General features: G+C 44.4%; 1 protein-coding gene across 1 annotated transcript in view; it reads left to right on the forward strand.

Annotated features, from left to right (window-relative positions):
* Window positions 1-1,842: 1,842 nt before the first annotated feature.
* GPI (glucose-6-phosphate isomerase) overlaps window positions 1,843-20,443 on the forward strand; it is a 37,474-nt gene continuing 18,873 nt past the window's right edge. The window contains exons 1-6 of the mRNA XM_030204444.1: window positions 1,843-2,097; window positions 6,577-6,667; window positions 6,874-6,942; window positions 17,973-18,092; window positions 18,845-18,928; window positions 19,121-19,267. Coding sequence (XP_030060304.1) covers window positions 1,976-2,097; window positions 6,577-6,667; window positions 6,874-6,942; window positions 17,973-18,092; window positions 18,845-18,928; window positions 19,121-19,267 — 633 coding nt within the window. The 5' untranslated portion in view covers window positions 1,843-1,975. The remainder of the gene's footprint in view (window positions 2,098-6,576; window positions 6,668-6,873; window positions 6,943-17,972; window positions 18,093-18,844; window positions 18,929-19,120; window positions 19,268-20,443) is intronic.

Here is a 20,443-nt window from a genome sequence, read left to right on the forward strand (position 1 = left end):
TTTAAATTTACTACTTCATAGCTTCATTGTGTGCTCCCTAGTTCTAGAATTTTTGGAAAGGGTAAACAAATGATTCATGTCTACTCGTTCCACTCCACTCAGTATTTTATAGACCTCTATCATATGTCCCCTCAGCCATTTCTTCTCCAAGCTGAAGATCCTTAGCCACTTTAGCCTTTCCTCACTGGGAAGCTGTACCATCCCCTTTATCATTTTCATTGCCCTTCTCTGTACCTTTTCTAATTCCGCTATATCATTTTTGAGATGCAATGACCAGAACTGCATACAGTATTCAAGGTGCAGTCACACCATGGAGCAATACAATGTCACTATATCTTTCTCATTTTTGTTTTCCATTCCTTTCCTAATAATTCCTAATATTCTATTTGCTTTCTTAACTGCCACTGCACACTGAGCAGAGGGTTTCTATGTATCATCAACAATGACACCTAGATCATTTTCCTGGGCAGTGACTTGTAATGTGGAAAACCCTTTCATCACATAGCCAACCTTGCTATAGTTTGGGTTCCTCTTTCCCACATGCATCACTTTGCACCTGCTTACATTAAACATCATTTGACATTTGGAAGCCCAGTCTCTACAAATAAAATTTGCATGTAATTAGCTTCTTGCATGCTGCAATAATACTCTCACGGTAGAAGCCACTTGCCCAGATATCCATGCAGCTCTGCCACCAACCTTTCTGCATTGAATCCATAGGGATTTCTGTTCTTGTGGCGTACTATAAAAAAAAATTAATGTAGCCCTGCATATACATGGATTTCTGACCGTTCAGCCCATTGCTGGAAAACTCTTGCATGGCCCAAGACTATATAGGGAAGAAGACAGGTGTGCTTGCTTGCACCTTTATTTTTCTCTCCCTTTCTCAGCGGCTCTGCCTCTAAGGGCCCTCTTTACTAACCAGCGTTATAGGCGCGTTAACATTTTTAACAAGCATTAACCATGTACTACTACTACTTCTTATCATTTCTATGTACGTGCCTACAATATCCCTATAGGTGCCTATATGGTTAGCGTGCACGCTAAGTGTAGGCGCACTAAAAACACTAACGCACCTTAGTAAACAGGGCCCTAAATGGGATATTTCTGCCTATGTGTGGTCCATCTGTAAAAAGTCTAAAGCTGTTCCAGTTGGATAGGCAGTGCCTTAAAAGGTGGAGGATAAAAGATTTTGTAAAAAACATTGATTTGACAGCTTTTTAAAAACATTTATTTGAAAGGTTTCCATATCTAGATATATATCATAAAATAAAATCGAATATCAGTAAAACAGCTGAAAAATTATTGTATCTGGTAGAGAAACAGCAGTAATAAACTCTGTATTTTGTGCTCATTTTTCTACACTGTTCTATAGAACATCAGGAAACAGGATATCCTCACTGCAACTTGGCCATCTGTATTGTGTAGAAGAACAGTGTACAAAAACGAGCCCAAACTACCCTGTTTTAGTATATTCAATTATTTCTTTTCTCTTCCACCTTTTAAGGCATTGCCTATCCAACTAAAACAGCTTTATAGTCTTGTTACAGATGGACTAACAATAAACGACAACGTGGATGCAGCAGCTCCTAGGTGTGCTTGCTTTGCTTTGAGTGTATGGCAATGACGGCTGCGCGGAGGGGAGTGGAAACAGAGATTAACCAAATTGGCTTCCTCGCTTACAGTGGACCAGATAGGCTCACTTCCACTCCTGCCTATTAAAGTTCCTTGCCCTGGAAATTGCTCTTAGGGCTTCCTGGTTCGTCGCACCCCTAGGAGCGGCTCGCGGGGCGGGGTTTGTCGCGCGCCCTCCTTTCTTTACTATAAAGCGGACGGCTGTGAGCCTTCTCCTTTGCTTTGCTAGTGGAGACAGTGCTCTGCAGGCAGCCTCTCCCTTTCCAGCGCACACACCCACCCAATTTCTAACCCATTTGCAGTAGGGCCTCTATTTTTTTGCTTTTGCTCCGCACAAGCCATGGCAGCTTTATCTAATGACCCAGTCTTTCAGAAGCTGTGCCAGTGGTATAAGGCACACGCCGCCAGTCTCAATATGAGACAAATGTTTGAAAAGGAACCAGACAGATTTAAGACATTCAGGTAAGTGCAAGGAAGTCTTTGGATTGCATTGCTTGACAAGCAGTAAACCACCACTGCGAGTAGGAATGGCTTGTCCTTGGAGCGTGACCGTGGTGGTGTTGTGGCCTTAAAGTAAAGGAGTGTCTGGTTTTTGCAATGTAGCCTTCCCTTCTGGCTAAAAACTCTTTGATTGCGTGTTCCACGCTACAACTCAGTTAAGATGCTTCTGTAGGACGTGTAACTTATGTAGCGTGGACTTGAGATGGGCAGAGCCGTTCGCTATGGGTGGTTGTATGTATTCTTTCTTTACGGTTTCATAAAACTGGGTTGCAGCAAAATCGGGCAGGGAAACGATTGAACGCTGTACCCGAAGGGCCTATTTTGAGTTGACATGGGCTTGCCTACTCCGGTTTAAAGGAGCCTTGTTATAGGCGTTACCTTGATGTATGTGTTTAAGGTCTATTTTAAAGGGCTATTAAAGAAAAAAAAAAAAGCCTCTAATGAGGAATCCAAGTGTTACCCGAACCCGGTTTACTGTCCGTAGAAGATGTATGTTGGGTAGCTTGTCCTTGACGCCTCCTTGTTCCTTGGTACGTGCAGGAAAGCAGTCACAGCATGAGAGCTGCACTGCATATATTCTTCAAAATATTTCTGGCAGTGCTTAGTCATGGTTGCCTACTACTGGAGCCGGACCAACCATTAGGCAAGCTAGGCGGTCACCTAGGGCAGCAGTTTCTGGGGTCAGCAGAGGGCAGTTGCTGTCAAAGTAAAACGGTAGATTTTGACAGCACACAAACTCAAAGAATCATCAGCCCATATATTGCAGGAAAAATGGGCAGTTTTTTTTAAATAATCCACTTATCTTTTTAAATTGCTTGTGGAAATTGCCCCTTTTATGCATGTACTTGTTTAATATTTAAAATTTGTCCAAATATTCTCTTTATAGGCTTGATCATATGTTGGGATAGGGGAGTGGGTGCTAAGATCATAAAAGTTGAGGTGGTTCAAAGCTGATTCGGCTAGGGCACTTAATATGCTTGCACTGGCCCTGCCTCTCATTACAATAAATCACTTTTGATACTAAGATGGGAATGCTTTCATTCTTCTAGATTCCACTAACTCTGTTTTTTTTTTAACGTTTTGCTAGCTTTTCTGTAATATGCTGCAATCTGCAGTACTTCCTAGCTAAGCTGCAATATTGTTGCACATTGAAGGGGAAGTTGAAAATCTTGCATTGTCTGTTAACCTTGTTGCAATGTGCTAGCTATATTCTTCCTGGAGAGACTAGCATTCTTCACAGGTTATGAATTCTTGTAAGAACCTAATAAACAGACACCTCATAGGCCTCCTTTAGGCTTGTGGTCAAGTGTATGCAGTACAGTATATATTTTTTTGGTCTTCAAATATTCCATAATTGACTAGCTGCTACTCAATTAAATAAAATATATTTCCTGATTTGAAATGCACCTGCATGTTCTTAGTACACTCAGGAGCTTCTGAGCAGGCATCGCACCCTGCCCACTGCACTGTGGCCACTGCAGGAGAGAGAACGGACACTGCCCACACAGCCCTCAGGACAGCCCTGAGTACTTTTTCCTTAATTAGGCAGTGTTTAGATCCTTTACATTTGAAAACAATTTGTCCAGTAAAACTTTCTTAATACTTCCTACTAGGAACTTGGTGTAAGTGGTGGTTGAGTTGTGTAAGAGGTAGCTTTAATTGTGAATGTCACTGGTGTATCTTTGTTTCTTTCAAGGGTGACATAGCTTACTTTTTTTTTTAAGTAGAAATATATTAGGTTACTCAAAGGCAGCAGATTGTGGTGAACCAGTAGTACCATGGCTCCACCGATACTTTTCCCAACATGGCAATAGGGAGGCCTTAAGGATGGGGTGAGAGTTTGAAGTTAAGAAAGAAACTTTATTAACTAACTTCTATAGTGTAAAACCCTTTTCCCCATAGTTTTAAACTGAACCTTTCTGCCAGATTTAGAAACTTTCTGCCAGAGGTAGAAACTTAGCCTCTAGAAGGTACAGCAGGGTCTAGTTCAGTCTTTATTCCCGCCCACCCCTAGTGCATTTCTTCATTTCTAGTTTTATTTTATTCTTGGTTATTGTAATTAGGATAACAGGAGGGTAGTTTTCAAAGTTCAGAGTTTTAATTACATTCCATTACTTTCTAAGAAGTGAACACTAATATACCATATAATCTTAAGGTTCTTTTATATTAGTCTAATATCCCTAGAATCTTAATGATTAAACAGCTCAATAATACTAAGATGCAGACAGCAGTCCAGGAGTGAGAGGGGTACTATCCAGTCTTTTTTGCATTGAGTGTTAGATGTATGATTATCTCCAAATGACGAGAGGCTATACATGTGTATTTGATACAAAACTCCTAACTCTCAGAACAAGTCCGTTCTCTTGAAGCCAGAATAGCAAACTTGGGAGCTGAGGCAAACGGAGGTACGTAGAGGAAACCTACAGGTATGTTGTACAGAAGTCCCCTATCCAGTCTAGCTCCTGTGCTACCTTGGAGGAGGGAGGTCTCCTAAAAAGAGTATCACACTGGTGAAGTAGGAAGTAATTATGTAGCCAGGACCTGCCTACCAGGGGATATAATGTCCTATCACACCAAAGATGTCTCCAGGAGCTTTTGCCCAGGAGGGTATAACATTTGTCCCCCCGTCCCAGCCCTGTCCCCGTGGGTTCTGGTTCTATCCCCATCTGTTTTCATCTGCAGAAGCCTCAAACACTTATGATTTTATATTTAAATCCTTTTATTAAAGTAGGTAGAAAGTGACACAGGGACAAAGTTTGTCCCCGTCATCACGGGCTCTGTCCCCATCCCCGTATCATTCTCTATAACCAAGGTCCAGTTTCAGCACTGTGGAAGGAGCCATTCTGCATGGTTCCTGGCTGAACTTGGACTAGAATAAAATAAATTGGAGTACAAAGGGTGCAGCTTGGTGGGTAGCTCAGAATGATTGCTCATGGCAGATCCATCCCTAGTTCCAATGGAGCTCAAAGTTCAAAGGAGCAGGAAGAAATGGCCATTCCCTGCCCCACCCCCACCCCTAGACATCCTGATTTTTGCCTCTTACATTTTGAGTCTTATGACTTTATGCCAGTATTTGAAACATGGATCTTGATGGTTAAACTAGGGGGCCAATGTTCAAAGCCATTTTAGCTGGTTAAATCACTTGGTCGGTGCTAGCTGCTAACTTTCAGCAGCACTTAACTGGCTAACTGCCACTGAAATTTAGTTAAGCACTGAACTCAACTGGCTACGTTGGGGGTGTTCCAGGAGGCGGAGTCAGCACTTGGCTGCTTAAGTGCTAATATTCAGCCCTTAGACAGCTGGGCTTAGCGGATAAATGGTACCACAAGTCTGCCCTATTTTTATGCGCTAGCCCATAGCTGCTTAAGGGCCCTGTTTACCAAGCAGCATTATAGGCACGTTAACATGTTTAATGTGCATTAACCATATACGTGCCTACAAAATCCTTATAGGCGTCTACATGGTTAGCACGCATGCTAAAAACACTTAACACACCTTAGTAAATGGGAACCTAAAGCAGCAACGTGTTAATTGGCTCAATTAACCAGGTATTCAAAGCCAAAGCCCACACACGCCCATCATTGACTATCTGGGAACTAGCCGTTGAACCCGTGAAAACGGGCTATTTTTGGAATGGGGGGTTTCCGAGCCCCCCCCCCCCCCCGAGGTCAGCGCCGCCCTGCCTCCCCTGGAGTCGCCACCGCCGCCCCTCCACCCGGCCCGAGCAGCACTGTGAACTTACATCACCACGCAGCAGCAGGCACATCAGCAAAGCTGCCGTCAGGGCGGGCTTCCTTCTCTGCCTGTGTCCCGCCCTCGTGTGACGTAATGTCGGCGAGGGCGGGACAAAGGCAGAGAAGGAAGGCCGACAGCAGCTTTGCTGATGTGCCTGCTGCTGCGTGGTGATGTAAGTTCACAGTGCTCAGGCCAGGTGGAGGGGCGGCGGCGATTCCGGGGGAGAGGGGCAGGGGGAGCGGTTCCGACGTCTGCAGCATGCCAGTAGAGACTTCCCTCTCTGTCCTGCCCCCGTCATCATGTATTGATGCGGGGGCGGGGCAGAGAGGGAAGTCTCTACTGCGCATTTGCGGGTGAGTACGGTCACTCGCTGTTTATATGTTTGATAACTCGGTGAACCCTGTTGCCTGAATATCAGACCCTAGATTTTTAAAACATCTTGATTTGTGCTGCTGTCTTTTCTTGTAGATAGAAGCATTAGCCATTTGCAGTGTGCCTCTCATTCATGGTTCTGAATAGCAGCGATGTAACACTTGAATTTTACTACTTTCTTTATGAAATATTTTTACTTAAAATACAGCTGTAGCTCATGTGCTGTATCATGGGGCAACAGATTGTAAGTGGGCCGTACCATAGTCCACCAAGTCCACTGTTTTCTTGGATCTAAGAAATTGCTTAAACTTTTTTTCTCTCTTTCTTTGACAGCTTAACCCTGAATACAAGTGATGGTGACATTTTGGTTGATTATTCAAAGAACCTTATTACAGAGGATGTAATGAATCTATTGATACAACTGGTAATTTTGGTTAAAATATTGCAAGTCCATTTAAGTAAAATCTGAACAGGCCACTTCTCTGGAAGTGTGTGTTTGGGTGGGGGGGGGGGGGGGGGGGGGAGGAAGGGAACTGGATTTTCAGTGGTGCTGAGTGTTTGAGGAGTGCTCTTTCTAGTAGGTTATTCCATGGCGTACACTAACTCCCTGGTTTTTTTTATTCTTCTCAGGCAAAGTCAAGGGGTGTTGAACATGCCAGGGAGAAAATGTTCACTGGAGAAAAAATCAACTTCACAGAGGTAGTGATTTTTATTTGGCTTTTACCAGGCGTCACTAGAGGTATTTGGGGCGAGGCAGAGGCGAGGCAGAGTTCAAGTTCAGCAGAAGTAACTTGTTTCTCAATTCAAGCTGGTGTCAAAAATGTTTTCGGTCTGATGTTACTGTACACAAACAGCTGCTAGAAGAGCAGTGCAGCTTATTTAGGCTTGTCCTCCTAATTCTTTTTATTTTTTGAAATTCTCTTAAGTTGAGCTCTTTCCCCTTTTAGCTCTGTTGCTCCTTGTTGCCAAGTCAGCCTGAAGACTGACTATTCGGTGTCCTAGTATTGTGTGACCAACCTGCAAATTTAAAAACGTATGGATGTGGGATGGAGAGTACCTCTACCCTAAAAGGCGTTAATTACTGGTGTACCTTATAAGGACCAGCTTGTATGTGCTCAACCTGTTTCTAACAATCACATGAAGAGAATTGAAGGTTCTACTCCATAATAATGGAGCTAACCTTTTACATACCCCACAACTTCTAGAACAAGGGGCTGGCTATCCTAACCATGAAGGGGGAACTGGTCTGGTATATAGAGAACAGTCCCAATCCCTTGTCTTTGGCTGTTGCTTCCCTGGCCATCATACCACACAGTAAGGGGAAGAGGATCTCTGTTACTGCTCTACACTCTTCTCTCCAGATGTAGTGGCGATATCTGTAAAGTTACTGCACTGGTCATACTTTAGATCTAGTTCTTTCTAAACAGTCTGAGGGAGTCTCACATTTCTTTTGCCTCCCAGTGTCTTGTTAGACCAGTCTTTCTTCCTTACTCTTCTGTAGGTCCTGTTCAGTTTCCCCCTTACCCCACTCTTAGATCCTACGTTAGATTGATCCTACTGTTTTTATCCTTTTGTGAGCAGGAAACCTTTTGGTGGTCTATCCTAGACACTGTAGCTCCCTTTGAGTCTTCCCCCCCCCCCCCAATCCACACACCAGCCATGGTTACCCAGTGATCTGCATCTTAAACAGCAGGCAAGGTATGCCAAAAATTCTGGTGTAGAAAAATAAAACTTGAGATGACCTTTCTGTAGAAAGCAGCATCGTTTCTACTACTTGAAACTGAAGCAAGCTAAATCATAGTATGAATAAATAAATCAACAATTCTGCTAACCTATCCGTGAAGCTGTTCAATTTAGTGTATGGGCCAATAGCAGAAAGTTTAAAGAACCCTGTACCACAGATCTCAGCTGAAGACTTCACAGCTTTCTTTGTAAATAAGATCTCAACCTTATGACTTCTCTACATCTCCAGTGTCATCAGTGTTCTGATTGTGAGCCATTAGTGAAGTGTCTAGCTAATCTTGGCCCAAGTTCAATCTCATTACAATTCTCTCCTTTGCTATGTTTCTACAATAGACTATTCCATCTAGATCTATTGTTGCCTTGGTTTAAAGATCCCCCCCCCCCCCCCCCACACTCTCGTGTTATGTCAAATAAGTGTCTCGTGTGGTTCATGCTTCCTGGAGCAAGGCTCTCGTTCACTCTATTCTGAAAGAGCCTACTCTTAATCCCTCTGTTCTTCTAGTTAGACAAGTTTCTAACCTGACTTCTTTCTAAACTTGCTGAGAAATTGGTATTTTCCCGGCTCCATCAGCATGTTGAGCAGTCTCTCATACTACACCTTCAGATTTCAGACCCAGCCACATTGCAGAAACACTACTGGTAGCCCTAATAAGTGGCCTTCATATTGCACTCAACAGTGGGAAACCAGCCTTGGCAATTTTATTTTTTCTTAAGGATTCAATCTGGTCAATTAAATATTACACTTCAGGTTATCTAGCATGGAGTAGAGGATGATAATCAAATGCTTCACATGCTTGGTAGTTGTACTTTTAGCCTTTGTCATGTGGGCTACCCCAGCACTTAATCCTGACTCTCCTCTTCAACATCTGTCCCCTGGCTATTTTCATTTGACGTGATCTCTGCCTACTACTATGCAGATATTCTTTTGTTCTCATAGCTTGATTCAAGGTACCTTGATCTGATCTCTTCAGCCTTGTTTGGATTCAGTTGCAGACTAGTTTGATAAAACACTGCCTTGTCCTTAATCCCTCAAACATCTGCCACATGGCTTCCTGGTTGTCCCTCTTTTGCTACCACACTGCTTGGTATACCAGTAAGCTGGGCTGATTTGGACCAGGTAATGATTGGCTGTACGAAAATGCTGCAGGGTTATGAAACAATTTCAGTATGGTAGCTACCTGCAAGTCAAAAGAATAGTTGGAAATCTAAAAGCACATCAAGATTTAAAACGTTGTGTTCATGAACTGAGTATATTTTGGGGGGGGAGGGGGAGGGGGGTCAGGTTACTGTGTCAGCAGCTGAGTGCTGCTGCCACAGTGTTCTTATGACCCATGGGTTCCAGCAAAGGAGGTCTTCAGCTGGCAGGGCATGGGGAATCCCCCCATCAGCTACACGTGCGCTACTGTTGGGTGGGCCTGGGTCACCCTTGGCTGTAACTGGACAGCTCTAAAAGAGAAAGCTCATGTGGACCTTTAAACCTGTGCTCAGATCTCCCCCCCCCCCCTTCTGGTTTTGGGGGAGGGCTTTTAGCAGGTGCATAGGCTCACGTCCTGTACTAACTACAGCACTTTTTTTTCCCTTTTGCTTTATTGAATTTCAGACAAGAGCTTCTTTATCGGCCCCCACTTCCCTTCTCCCTCCATAACATGGTGCTCCTTGCCAGGCAGAGGAAGAGAATAGCCTCGTGTGGCTATAAAGATGTGGCTGCTGCCTTTCTGCAGTAGAAGCAACCACACGTCTTTCTTTCTCGCTTAGATACCTGTTGGAAGTGCTTCTGTAAACAATGACATGGCAAAAGTTGTTGCACAGAGATGTTTTTTTTTTCTTTTTTCATTCATTTAGTAGCAGCTTGTCGGGTTTAAGGCAATGCTATGTGCTTAAAGTATGTAAACCTCATCCAGGCATGCCTTCTCTCAGCAGTTTACATTTTATGAATTTGTAATGGAGGATGTGACACTCGTACACACTAAAACCTTCGTTAAAAATATTAAGAATCCCTCTCAATATAGCTGCATGAAACATGAGAATAGTTTTTTGTTTGGAGAGGCAAAGGGTGGGGTGGGGTATATGTGTGTATAATATGCAAATGAATATGCTAATATGAAGGAATGGAGAAAGAGCTGGATTTGTTTGGGAAAAATAACTATAATGAATATGTATGAGATCATATTCATTATGGTTATTTCCAAAAAAGCCAGGTCTTTCTCCCTTACCCATCCCCTTTCCCATACCATGCCAGTGTTGGCCTTAGAAATGCATAGGCTCTATATGTAGATCCTTCAAGATGTAGTGTCATGATTTAGGCTTTAAAACCCTTTCTGATGTTTAGGTGCCACCGCAGTAAGGCCAACATACAATCTTTCCACTGCATAATGCTATACTCAAACTTGTGCAAAAACTCATAACCTTACCAAACCATAACAGCACTAACTGCAAGGACAGAACGAGCTACAACCTTATGCGTGGAAAGGCAGCACTGTAATTACACCGGGCTCTAAAACACCAATACACTACCTTGTGAAAAAAAAACAAAACAAAAAGGGCTGCAAGTACTTCACGCTAGCAGAATACTGCACCTTGATCACACATGAAAAACACATGACACAACATATTTATTTGTTGCATTTGTATCCCATATTTTCCCACCTATTTGCAGGCTCAATGTGGCTTGCATTATGCTGTAATGGCAATCGCCATTTCTGGGATGAGAAATACAAAGTGGTATTGCATTAGGGTTCATAGCTAGTAAAGTATAGAATAAATTAGATGGTCAAATATCAGTTCATTTCGGCATGAGGAATAAAGTGGTAGTGCTTTAACGTTCATTAGTAACAATAAATGAGTCAAGTTTTAGTCACGTATTAGATTGTAAGCTCTTTGAGCAGGGACTATCTTTCTTCTATGTTTGTGCAGCGCTGCGTATGCCTTGTAGCGCTATAGAAATGCTAAATAGTAGTAAGTCCAAGACCGAGCTCATCGTCTTTCCATCAAAACCCACTTCTCCTCTTCCTCCACTTTCTATCTCAGTTAACACCCTCATCCTCCCCGTCTCATCTGCCCGCAACCTCGGAGTCATCTTTGACTCCTCTCTCTCCTTCTCTGCACATATCCAGCAGATAGCCAAGACCTGTCGCTTCTTCCTCTTCCAACATCAGCAAAATTCGCCCTTTCCTCTCTGAGCACACCACCCGAACTCTCGTCCACGCTTTCATTACCTCTCGCCTTGACTACTGCAACTTACTCCTCACCGGCCTCCCACTTAGCCATCTATCCCCCCTTCAATCTGTTCAGAACTCTGCTGCATGTTTTGTATTCCGCCAGAACCGATATACTCATATCGCCCCTCTCCTCAGGTCACTTCATTGGCTTCCAATCAGATACCGCATTCAGTTCAAGCTTCTCCTTCTTACCTAGAAATGCACTGTCTGCTGCCCCTCACTGCTTCTCTACCCTCATCTCCCCTTACGTTCCCGCCCGAAACCTCCGTTCACAGAACAAATCCCTTCTCCACCATCCCTCCTCTCAGTACCCTTCTCCACCACCACCAACTCCAGGCTGTGCTCATTCTGCCTCGCCTCACCCTATGCCTGGAACAACCTTACTGAGCCCTTACGCCAAGCCCCCTCCCTTCCCATCTTCAAGTCTTTGCTTAAAGCCCACCTCTTCAATGCTGCTTTTGGCACCTAACTCTCACCTTTCAGGAAATCCAGACTGCCCCAATTTGACTGCCCCTATCGGACTGACTGTTCACTTGTCCTTTAGATTGTAAGCTCTTTGAGCAGGGACTGTCCTTTATGTTAAATTGTACAGTGCTGCATAACCCTAGTAGCGCTTTAGAAATGTTTAGTAGTAAAGTGTAGAGTTCAGTTTTGGTGGAGTTTCATTGTTTCGTATTTAGGATGGATCATTGTGGTATGCCTTTTTGAACAGGTAGGTTTTCAGTAGTTTTCGGAAAATTTAGGTCGTGCATTGTTTTTATGACATTTGGTAGTGCGTTCCATAGCTGCGTGCTTATGTAGGAGAAGCTGGATGCATATGTTGATTTTATATATTTTTTGCAGCTGGGGTAGTGGAGATTCAGGAATGTTCGTGCTGACCTTTTTGTGTTCCTGGTTGGTAAGTCTATAAGGTCTGACATATAGGCCGGGGCCTCTCCGTGGATGATTTTGTGGACCAGGGTACACATTTTGAACACAATTTGTTCTTTTAATGGGAGCCAGTGTAGTTTTTCTCTTAAGTGTTTGGCGCTTTTGTATTTCGTTTTTCCAAATATGAGTCTGGCTGAAGTGTTTTGGGCAGTTTGGAGTTTCTTAATGATTTGTTCTTTGCATCCAGCATAGATGGCGTTCCAGTAGTCTACGTGGCTTAGCACCATTGTACCAGGCTGCAGAATATTTCCCTTGGGAAGAAAGGTTTTACTCTTGAGTTTCCACATTGAGTGGAACATTTTCTTTGTTTTTCGCATGGCTTTCTAGTGTGAGATTTCAGTAAATTGTAACTCCGAGAATTTTCAAGCTGTCCAAAACAGGAAGGGTGTAGCCTGGGGTGTTTATAGTGGTGGGTTTATTTGTATTGTGATGAGAGGATGAGAAATTGTGTTTTTTCTGCATTGAGCTTTAGTTGGCATGCATCTGCCCACGAATTCATTATTTGGAGGCTGTTTGATTTCATTTGTGATTTCTTTTAGATCATGTTTGAACGGGATGTAGATCGTGACATCGTCTGTGTAGATGTAAGGATTGAGGCCTTGGTTGGATAGTTATTTGGCTAGGGGTGTCATCAGGTTAAAAAGGGTTGGTGAGAGCGATGATCCTTGGGGTACTCTGCATTCAGGTTTCCATGGTGATGTATTTGAATTTGATATCACTTGGTATTGTCTTGCGGTTAGGAAGCTATTGATCCATTTAATTTCCTCCAATCCCGAAGTATTCTAGGATGTTCAATATTTTGTGGCTAACCATGTCAAACGTGCTGGACATGTCGAATTGTAGGAGAAGTACACTATTGCCAGTTGTAATGATTTGTTTGAATTTGGTTAGGAGAGTGATAGTACTGTTTTGGTGCTGTGGTTGGATCGAAATCCTGATTGTGATTCATGTAGTATTGAGAATTTAAGTATTCGGTGAGTTGCTTGGTTACCATACTTTCCATTAGTTTGACTGACAGAGGGGTGGATGCTACCGGGTGGTAGTTGTCGTTTGCTTTTTTTCTTTGAATCTTTAGGTATTGGGGTGAGTAGTATATTTCCTTTATCCTTAGGGAAGAGTCCGTGTTGTAACTTGTAGTTTAGGTGTGATGTGAGGTCTCTTATGAAGCGTTGAGGGGCGGATTTTATTAGGTTGTTGGGACATATTTCCAGTTTGCAGTGGGATTTGGCGAACCTGTTGATTGCTTGGGTGACGGTTACGTCGGTCAGTAGATCGAAGTTTGTCCAGATTCGGTCTGCTGGGTATTCATCAGGGATTGGGTCCAGATAGTCAATGAATTTTTCATGTGTCGGTGGTATTAAGTGGTAGCATGAGTCGTAGTTTTATGATTTTCTCCTTGAAGTAATTAGCAAGGTTGTCTGCTGATGGGGTGTCTGTGTTGGTTGTGGTAACTGGTGGTCTGTCTAGTAGTTCACGAGTTGGAAAAGTTTGTGTCTTTGTAGTCTGGCCCTATTTTGGTTTTGTAGTATGACCTTTTGGTTTGTCTTATTGTATATTTGTATTTTCTTTGTATTTGTTTCCATGCGTTGTGTGTGTTCATCTTTCATTTTTTTTCTATGCTCGCTCAAGTCTCCTAATTTTGTGTTAATTTTTTCAATTCTTCGTTAAACCATGGTATCGAGGTGTCTTCGTGAGGTTCTTGTTTGTAGTGGTGCAATTTTGTCTAATGTTCTCCTGCATCTGTTGTCCCAGTTTAGTAGGTAGTGTTTGGAGTCTGTCTTTGCTGTCCATTTGTTCTTGTAGATCTGTTGCCAGAATGTTACAGGGTCGATTTGGCCTCTCGTGTTGTAGGTTGTGCATTCTTGCTTGTGGTATGAACCTTTTTTTGCCATTGTAGGACTAGGTTTAGTTTATGGTGGTCTGTCCATTGTGTGTCAGTATTAGGTTTGCATCTGAGGACAGTTTGTGTGTGAGGTTGTGTCCTTTCACATGGGTTGCTTGCATGTTAAGGCAGTTGAGGTCCCATAGTTGGAGGAAATCCTTGCATTCACGTGTATTGGTTGCGTTAGGGTCATCTAGGTGTAGGTTTATGTCCCCTATTTTAAGTAGATTAGTTACACAGGTATTCGATATGAAATCCATGAAGTGTGGTTGGCATTCTTTCCAGTTACCTGGTGGTCTGTAAAATAAGATAACGTTTAGGTGGTCGAGCAAGGTAGTGCGTTGGATTCTGAGGCGATTTCAAGTTGTGGAGTTAGACTCGGCTGTTATGGTGAAGTGGGATCTATAGATAGAGTGCTATGCCTCCTCCTTTTTCCTTGTCCAGTGAGTGATTTTGTAGCCTGGGGGGCATAGATCTAAAATTATGGGGTCCTTTAGGATCGTGTATCCAGGTTTCGCTGATTAGTAGATCGAGGTTGTCTGTTGTGATCCAGTCTGTTGTTTTGTTGACTGCTGATCTTGCGTTTGCGTATACCACTAGAATTGTTTGGTAGGGGTCTGTTGGGTTCAAGGTTGTGTTCATTTTCGTTAATTCTGTCCTCCTTTAGGGTGGATTTATTGTCCTTTCTTTCCTTTGTATTGACTTTTGTCCGCTTATGGTAGTTCTTCTGTTGGTTATTATTCTGGTGAGGTGTATTATATCTGGGTACTCTGAGCTTGTAGATTGTGGGTATGTTGATGTTCGTGAGGGGGGTGGTTAGTGTGTGGTGAATTAGGGATATTGACTAAATTGTTAGGAGCAGTTTGGTAGTGGTCATTTTGGTATTTCGCTTTGCGCTGTTAGATCGGGTATGATGGTTGTAATGTTAGACCTTGTTCATAGGATGGTGTTTGTGCGGTTTAGTTGGTTTGTTCTGAAGTAGGGTGAGCGGCAGGGCCCTGTGGTACTGCGGCCACGAGGTGAGTAGGAGGCCGTGCTAAGCTTCTGTTCCAGATCTCCAGCACCAACCTTCTCACACAGAGGCTCCCGGGGTGTTTTATTAGTGATTGTAGGTATTAAGCTGTGGGGAGACACTGTGCTGCAGTAGTTGGAGTTAGGAGATTGAGGAGACAGCTGTGTTGTGTTGTAGAGGTATTTATCAGTCGGGCAGGTAGGAATCATTGCTGCAGTGGTTGGAGGGTAGTCATTGAGGAGAGAGAGTTGTGCTTGCAGAGGTAGAGATAGTTGCTGTAGTGGTTGGGGGTAGTAGGTGGGGGAGAGATGTGCTGCTGAGGTAGTATGGAGTCGAGTATGTAAAAGTCGATTGGGTTCCACATTGATCGTTTCAGCTGCTGGAGGAGGAATCGGGCAGGCAATGGCCTCGTCTGTCCCTGTTGTTGTGAACTGGGTCTTATCAGGCTCTATTTAGGACCCTCACACCACGACGCATTCTCTGCCTCGCCATCTCAGTGAGCCGGCTGCGTGATCTTGTAGGCCTGGTGGTCCCGTGTCTCCACGCCTCGCGCTCGTCTAGGTGGTCTCGTCTGGCTCATTGAGCGTGTGGGCGAGCACAGGTTCTGATCGCTACTCAGTAGGGATGGCTGGTGGTTGGCAGGCGCCGTGCATGCATCCAGTGGTTAGCGGGGGCTTCAGGCTCCTTGTTTCACATGACTGTTGGCACGTATGGTGTGGGCCAGCCTGGGGTGGTCTGGGTTGTTGGCTCCCATGGTGCTGCCCATAGCTGCACCTCTCGCCTTTTCTTTGAGCACGTACTTTGCGCACAGCGCCTTTCGACTTTTTTTTCCCCTGCCGTTCTGGGCCAGCATCCAGCTGGCCAGTACCCTGGAGGTGCGGGTGGAATCCGAGGTCAGGTGTGGTGGGCTGCGTTCGGTGCTCTGCTACCCACTCGGGGAGAGTCCTGGGAGATCGGGATGACCTAGTTCTTCAGCTGGGCTGCTTTGTATTCCTGGGTGGGGATGGGGCCGCGGTCAGTTTACGGCGGCCCATGGCAGTCCGCCAGAGGATGGTTGCTCGCTCCTCAAGGTGAGATCCTCGATCCGGTTCCACGATTCGGGTTAGTGTGGCCGTTCATCTGTCTGCTAACCTCCGATCCGCTTCGGGTTCACTTGGGGTTCGGTTGGCCCGTTTCCTGCCTATTATCAGCCAGGGTCGACTGAGCCAGTTGCCCCTGTGACCTAGCAGCCATCTTCCACAAGGAAGTAGAAAAAAAAATATGAAGGCAAAATACTGAACTGGAAACCTACCTCAAGAAGTCAGACTTGGCATGCAGCAATACTAGAGAAATTGAAACTTACATGCAAAATATCACAGGTGCACATTTCCAAAAGCTGACACTTGTTGTCTGAGCATTTAGTTTTTCTATTCGCTTTGTTCCTAGTGTCTTTTTTTTTTTTTTTTATGCAGTGTCTTCTTTCCATTTTTGATATTTTTTTTTCACTCACTATGTCCACCAGCCTCCTGTGTCCTTATGTGTCTTGTCTACCATCTGTAGCCCTGTTCTTTATCCTTCCTCCAGTTTCAGCATCTGCTCTGTGTTCCGATCCAGCCCTTAAATTCAGCAGTTTATCCTCCATTCATATCCAGCATTTCTCCTCACTCCCCTCCTCTCCATTCGTGTCCAGCATTTCTCCTCACTTCCCTCCCCTCCATCCATGTCCAGCATTTCTCTTCTCTTCCCTGCCCTCAGCTCCCAGACAGCCCTCCTCTCTGTTCCTGCCGCTCTGCGTTTAAACCTTTTATTTTAAATCGCAGCGACGGCACTGAAAACAGCACAGCATGGCAGCGGGCTCGCCTTCAGCCTTTCTCTTCCCTCTGTCCTGCCCTCATGGAAACAGGAAATACATCATGGGAGGAAGGAGGGACCGAGAGCTGCCTGCAGCTAGGTTGTGCCGGCCCTGTTTTTTGGGGGGCAATGCCCCACTCACCCCCCCCCCCCCCAACTACATCCATGGCATGAAATCAGTATGCTTCTAAATCAATTACCTGAAAGCTTGAATGAAAATTGGGCCCTTCTGAAGCTTCAAATCCATAGCAGCATATTCCAGAACTGCAGAACCACCCAGCAAAAATCTAGAAGTTCTAGAAGCCATGCATATTGAATACAAATCCCACCTAGGGCATAGAGGCAGTATGACCAAAAACCATGCTAGGCACAAGAAGCCAACAAATTTTAAATTAATTCTAAAGTTCATAGGTGAAGCAATCTGTCCAAATGAGGGAGTAATTTCTTTGACATTCACAAACAGTAATATTTCGAGCCAACCATAAGATGAATGTGCTCATATTGACGTTCATCCTTGAGTTTCTCTGGGGGTTGACGAAGGCTATAGGTCTTCCAGATCTTCTGGTTCTGTTGTGGTTTCACACCACTTTGCTAGTTTCTTACTTCTGCCATTTGGGTGCAATTTCTTGTGCATAGAAGTTGGTTTACCATATGCAAATGTACATTGAAAATGCAATTCTGGCTTTGGAGCAGGTAGATTCCCAAGTGCTTTAACTTAGAAATGAAGTGTAACAGTGATGGGTAAAACCACATTGAAATTCAGTGTTTATGCAAAACTGGGTTAGTAGGTCCAATCACTTGGGTTTTGCTTTGCATTTTTTTGTGGCCCTCATTCACAGTGACTTGGTATTGTATCCAGGTGACAGACATTTTCCAGTAAATAACTTAAGCTGTAACTCCCTTATACTTTTGATCTTGTAGGGTTCTGAAGTTTAGTTTATACCCTTGCTCTTTATTTGCAGCCTGTAGAAATAACTTTGGAAGTTGACTAGACTCGCCTTTTCAAATGACAGCTCTGTTTTCTGTTCAAAAACAGCCTAAAATAAGCAACTGTCTTTGGTTAGAATGAAGCTGCAGTCTTCTCTGAAATGTACAATGGTTGCTTCTGTTCCAGAATCGCGCTGTTCTGCACGTAGCTCTCCGCAACCGTTCAAACAAGCCAATTTTGCTGGATGGCAAAGATGTGATGCCTGAAGTGAATGCTGTGCTGGATAAAATGAAGCACTTCACCCAGGTACGTTTAGGGTGCAGTTGGGGAGAAGCCTGTTCCTAGTGCAGTGGCGTTCCTAGGGGGGGCTGACATCTGGGGCGGATCGCCGAGACACCCCTCCCCCCCGGCAAAAGAACCTCCCCCCCCCCCCGGGGTGCACACCGCTGGGGGGGGGGGGGGTGCCACGTGCCTGCCGGCTCTCGTTTTCATGCTCCCTCTGCCCCGGAACAGGAAGTAACCTGTTCCGGGGCAAAGGGAGCATGAAAACAAAGAGCCGACAGGCGCGCGGCACCCCCTCCAGCGGCGTGCACCCGGGGCAGACTGCCCCACCACACCCCCCCCCCCCCTTGGTATGCCAGATGGCCTCTCTTCACTTGTTTGCTGTCATGTTTTTACAGCCCTGTCGCATAGTTTAGATAACTTTAGCATTTTACTCTTCTGTACACAGCATGGTTTGCACTTTAATAATCAGCCTACACTTAAGTGTGGAAATTCCTTTTCAGTGTCATTCTAGGCTATTTTCAGACAGTTAACTTATTTGCCGAAGTGCAATTCAGCTTATCCTTTTGAAGTTAGTCACATGTTGCCCTTAAGTTGTGTGCTGCTGAAATGACACCTTGCTCCTTCCCTCTCTGAAGCTGTCGGCTCACTTTGATTTCATGTTAATTGTCTAGCTTGAAGTGCTGGTTGGGAACAGAAGTGGTAGACTTTCTTGAGAATTTTTCTGTTAAACTTTCCCTTGCCTAATGCTTAATGTTGGCTTATGTTCACTACAGAGAGTGCGCAGCGGTGAGTGGAAAGGATACACTGGCAAAACCATAACTGATGTTGTCAACATTGGGATTGGTGGCTCAGATTTGGTAAGCTGGATGCAGTACACTGCTAAACTTTTTTTTTTTCCTGCACCTTTTATAACTTATTTACAGCAGGGTTCACTCTTCTGACCATATCTCCCTGAGCATTTTTGTTACCCAATTTCTGATTCTGGGCCAGAACCTCTTCTGTTTAATTTTTTCATGTACTAGAAATTGAAGTGCCCTTTCTCATTTAAGGGTCCACTGATGGTGACTGAAGCCCTGAAACCCTACTCCAAAGGGGGACCTTGCGTTTGGTTTGTCTCAAACATTGATGGAACTCATATTGCCAAGACTCTGGCAGAACTTAACCCTGAGACCACACTCTTCATCATTGCATCAAAGGTATTTGTCCCATTTAGTGCATTGGTTTTTGCTTTTTTTTTATTCTTTCCAACCCAAAAGAAATTTGAGAGTTATACAAAAGGCGTTGAATGTCTGGCAAAACAACTCCCTGAAAAATGAATGGCATGGGAAGAACTTGTCATGGAAAAGAAAAACTGGTGAAGATGAGATCTCTCAAAATGGGCCAGTTCAGATTAAGTGTTCTAGGGCAATAAGTCCCCCGACAAAAAAAAAAAAAGGCCCAGTTCACTTCTATGAGAGAAGCAGTTCCAGTTGCAGTAGCATAGAAACTAAGCTAAAGTGAAACACAGAAATGAGGGAATTACTCCTTTCAAAACTTTCTGCCCCTTCCCTAACATAGAACATATGTGTAGCACACATACAGGGATTGCACATTCCTGACTCTTATGGTACACGCTTTTATTAATTCTATCTACATGTAATTTTAGTGTGAAAAATGGTGGTTTTCTTGTATTTCAGGCTCAGGCCCCCCCTCCAAAATGTGACAGGGTTGCTCTAACCCTGTCAACCAAAGATTCTCTGTTGGAACCCCTACTCATGCTGCCTACTTCCGTGCATGCTTAGTTCAGTGCACAGGTGGGGCTTGAGCATGATTCAGGAAGGGGAGAACAATGGAAATTCTGGGCCCCCCCCAAAAAAAAAAATTGAGGTCTGGCTATGCCGCTGAAGCACACACTTTAAGCTCACATGTTTAGGGAGTGCCTGTAAGACTTGGTCAGGTCTCAGGCGGTTAGGATGACAACTGTCTGGTGGCTTCAGGATTCAGCAGACTCTTGCATCTGTCCTCTAGAACATAATGCGTTCAAATGTGTGTGTTTTTTTTTGTTTAGACTGCAGCTAGGTTTTGATTTCCCCCCATGTTGGTGAGCAGGGCCATGCCAATGCGGTAAGCGAGGTAAGCGTGGCAGGGGGCGCCCCGCCATGCTTGCCTTGCCCTCCTGCTCCCATGCCCCAACTGCCCGCCCTCTTCTCCCCCAACAAAATCTCTTTTAAATTTACCTCCATCCGACTGGCAGGGCAGCGAAGGCGCAGCACCAGTGAAGGAGGTGGCGCTCCCGACGTCTCTACTAGTCTTCCCTTCGCTCAATGTCCTGCCTTCTTCTGACGTCATAGAAGGCGGGACATTGAGCGAAGGGAAGACTAGTAGAGATGTCG

This window comes from Microcaecilia unicolor, chromosome 5, assembly GCF_901765095.1.
Source record: "Microcaecilia unicolor chromosome 5, aMicUni1.1, whole genome shotgun sequence".
In the NCBI taxonomy this organism is placed as follows: Eukaryota; Metazoa; Chordata; class Amphibia; order Gymnophiona; family Siphonopidae; genus Microcaecilia; species Microcaecilia unicolor.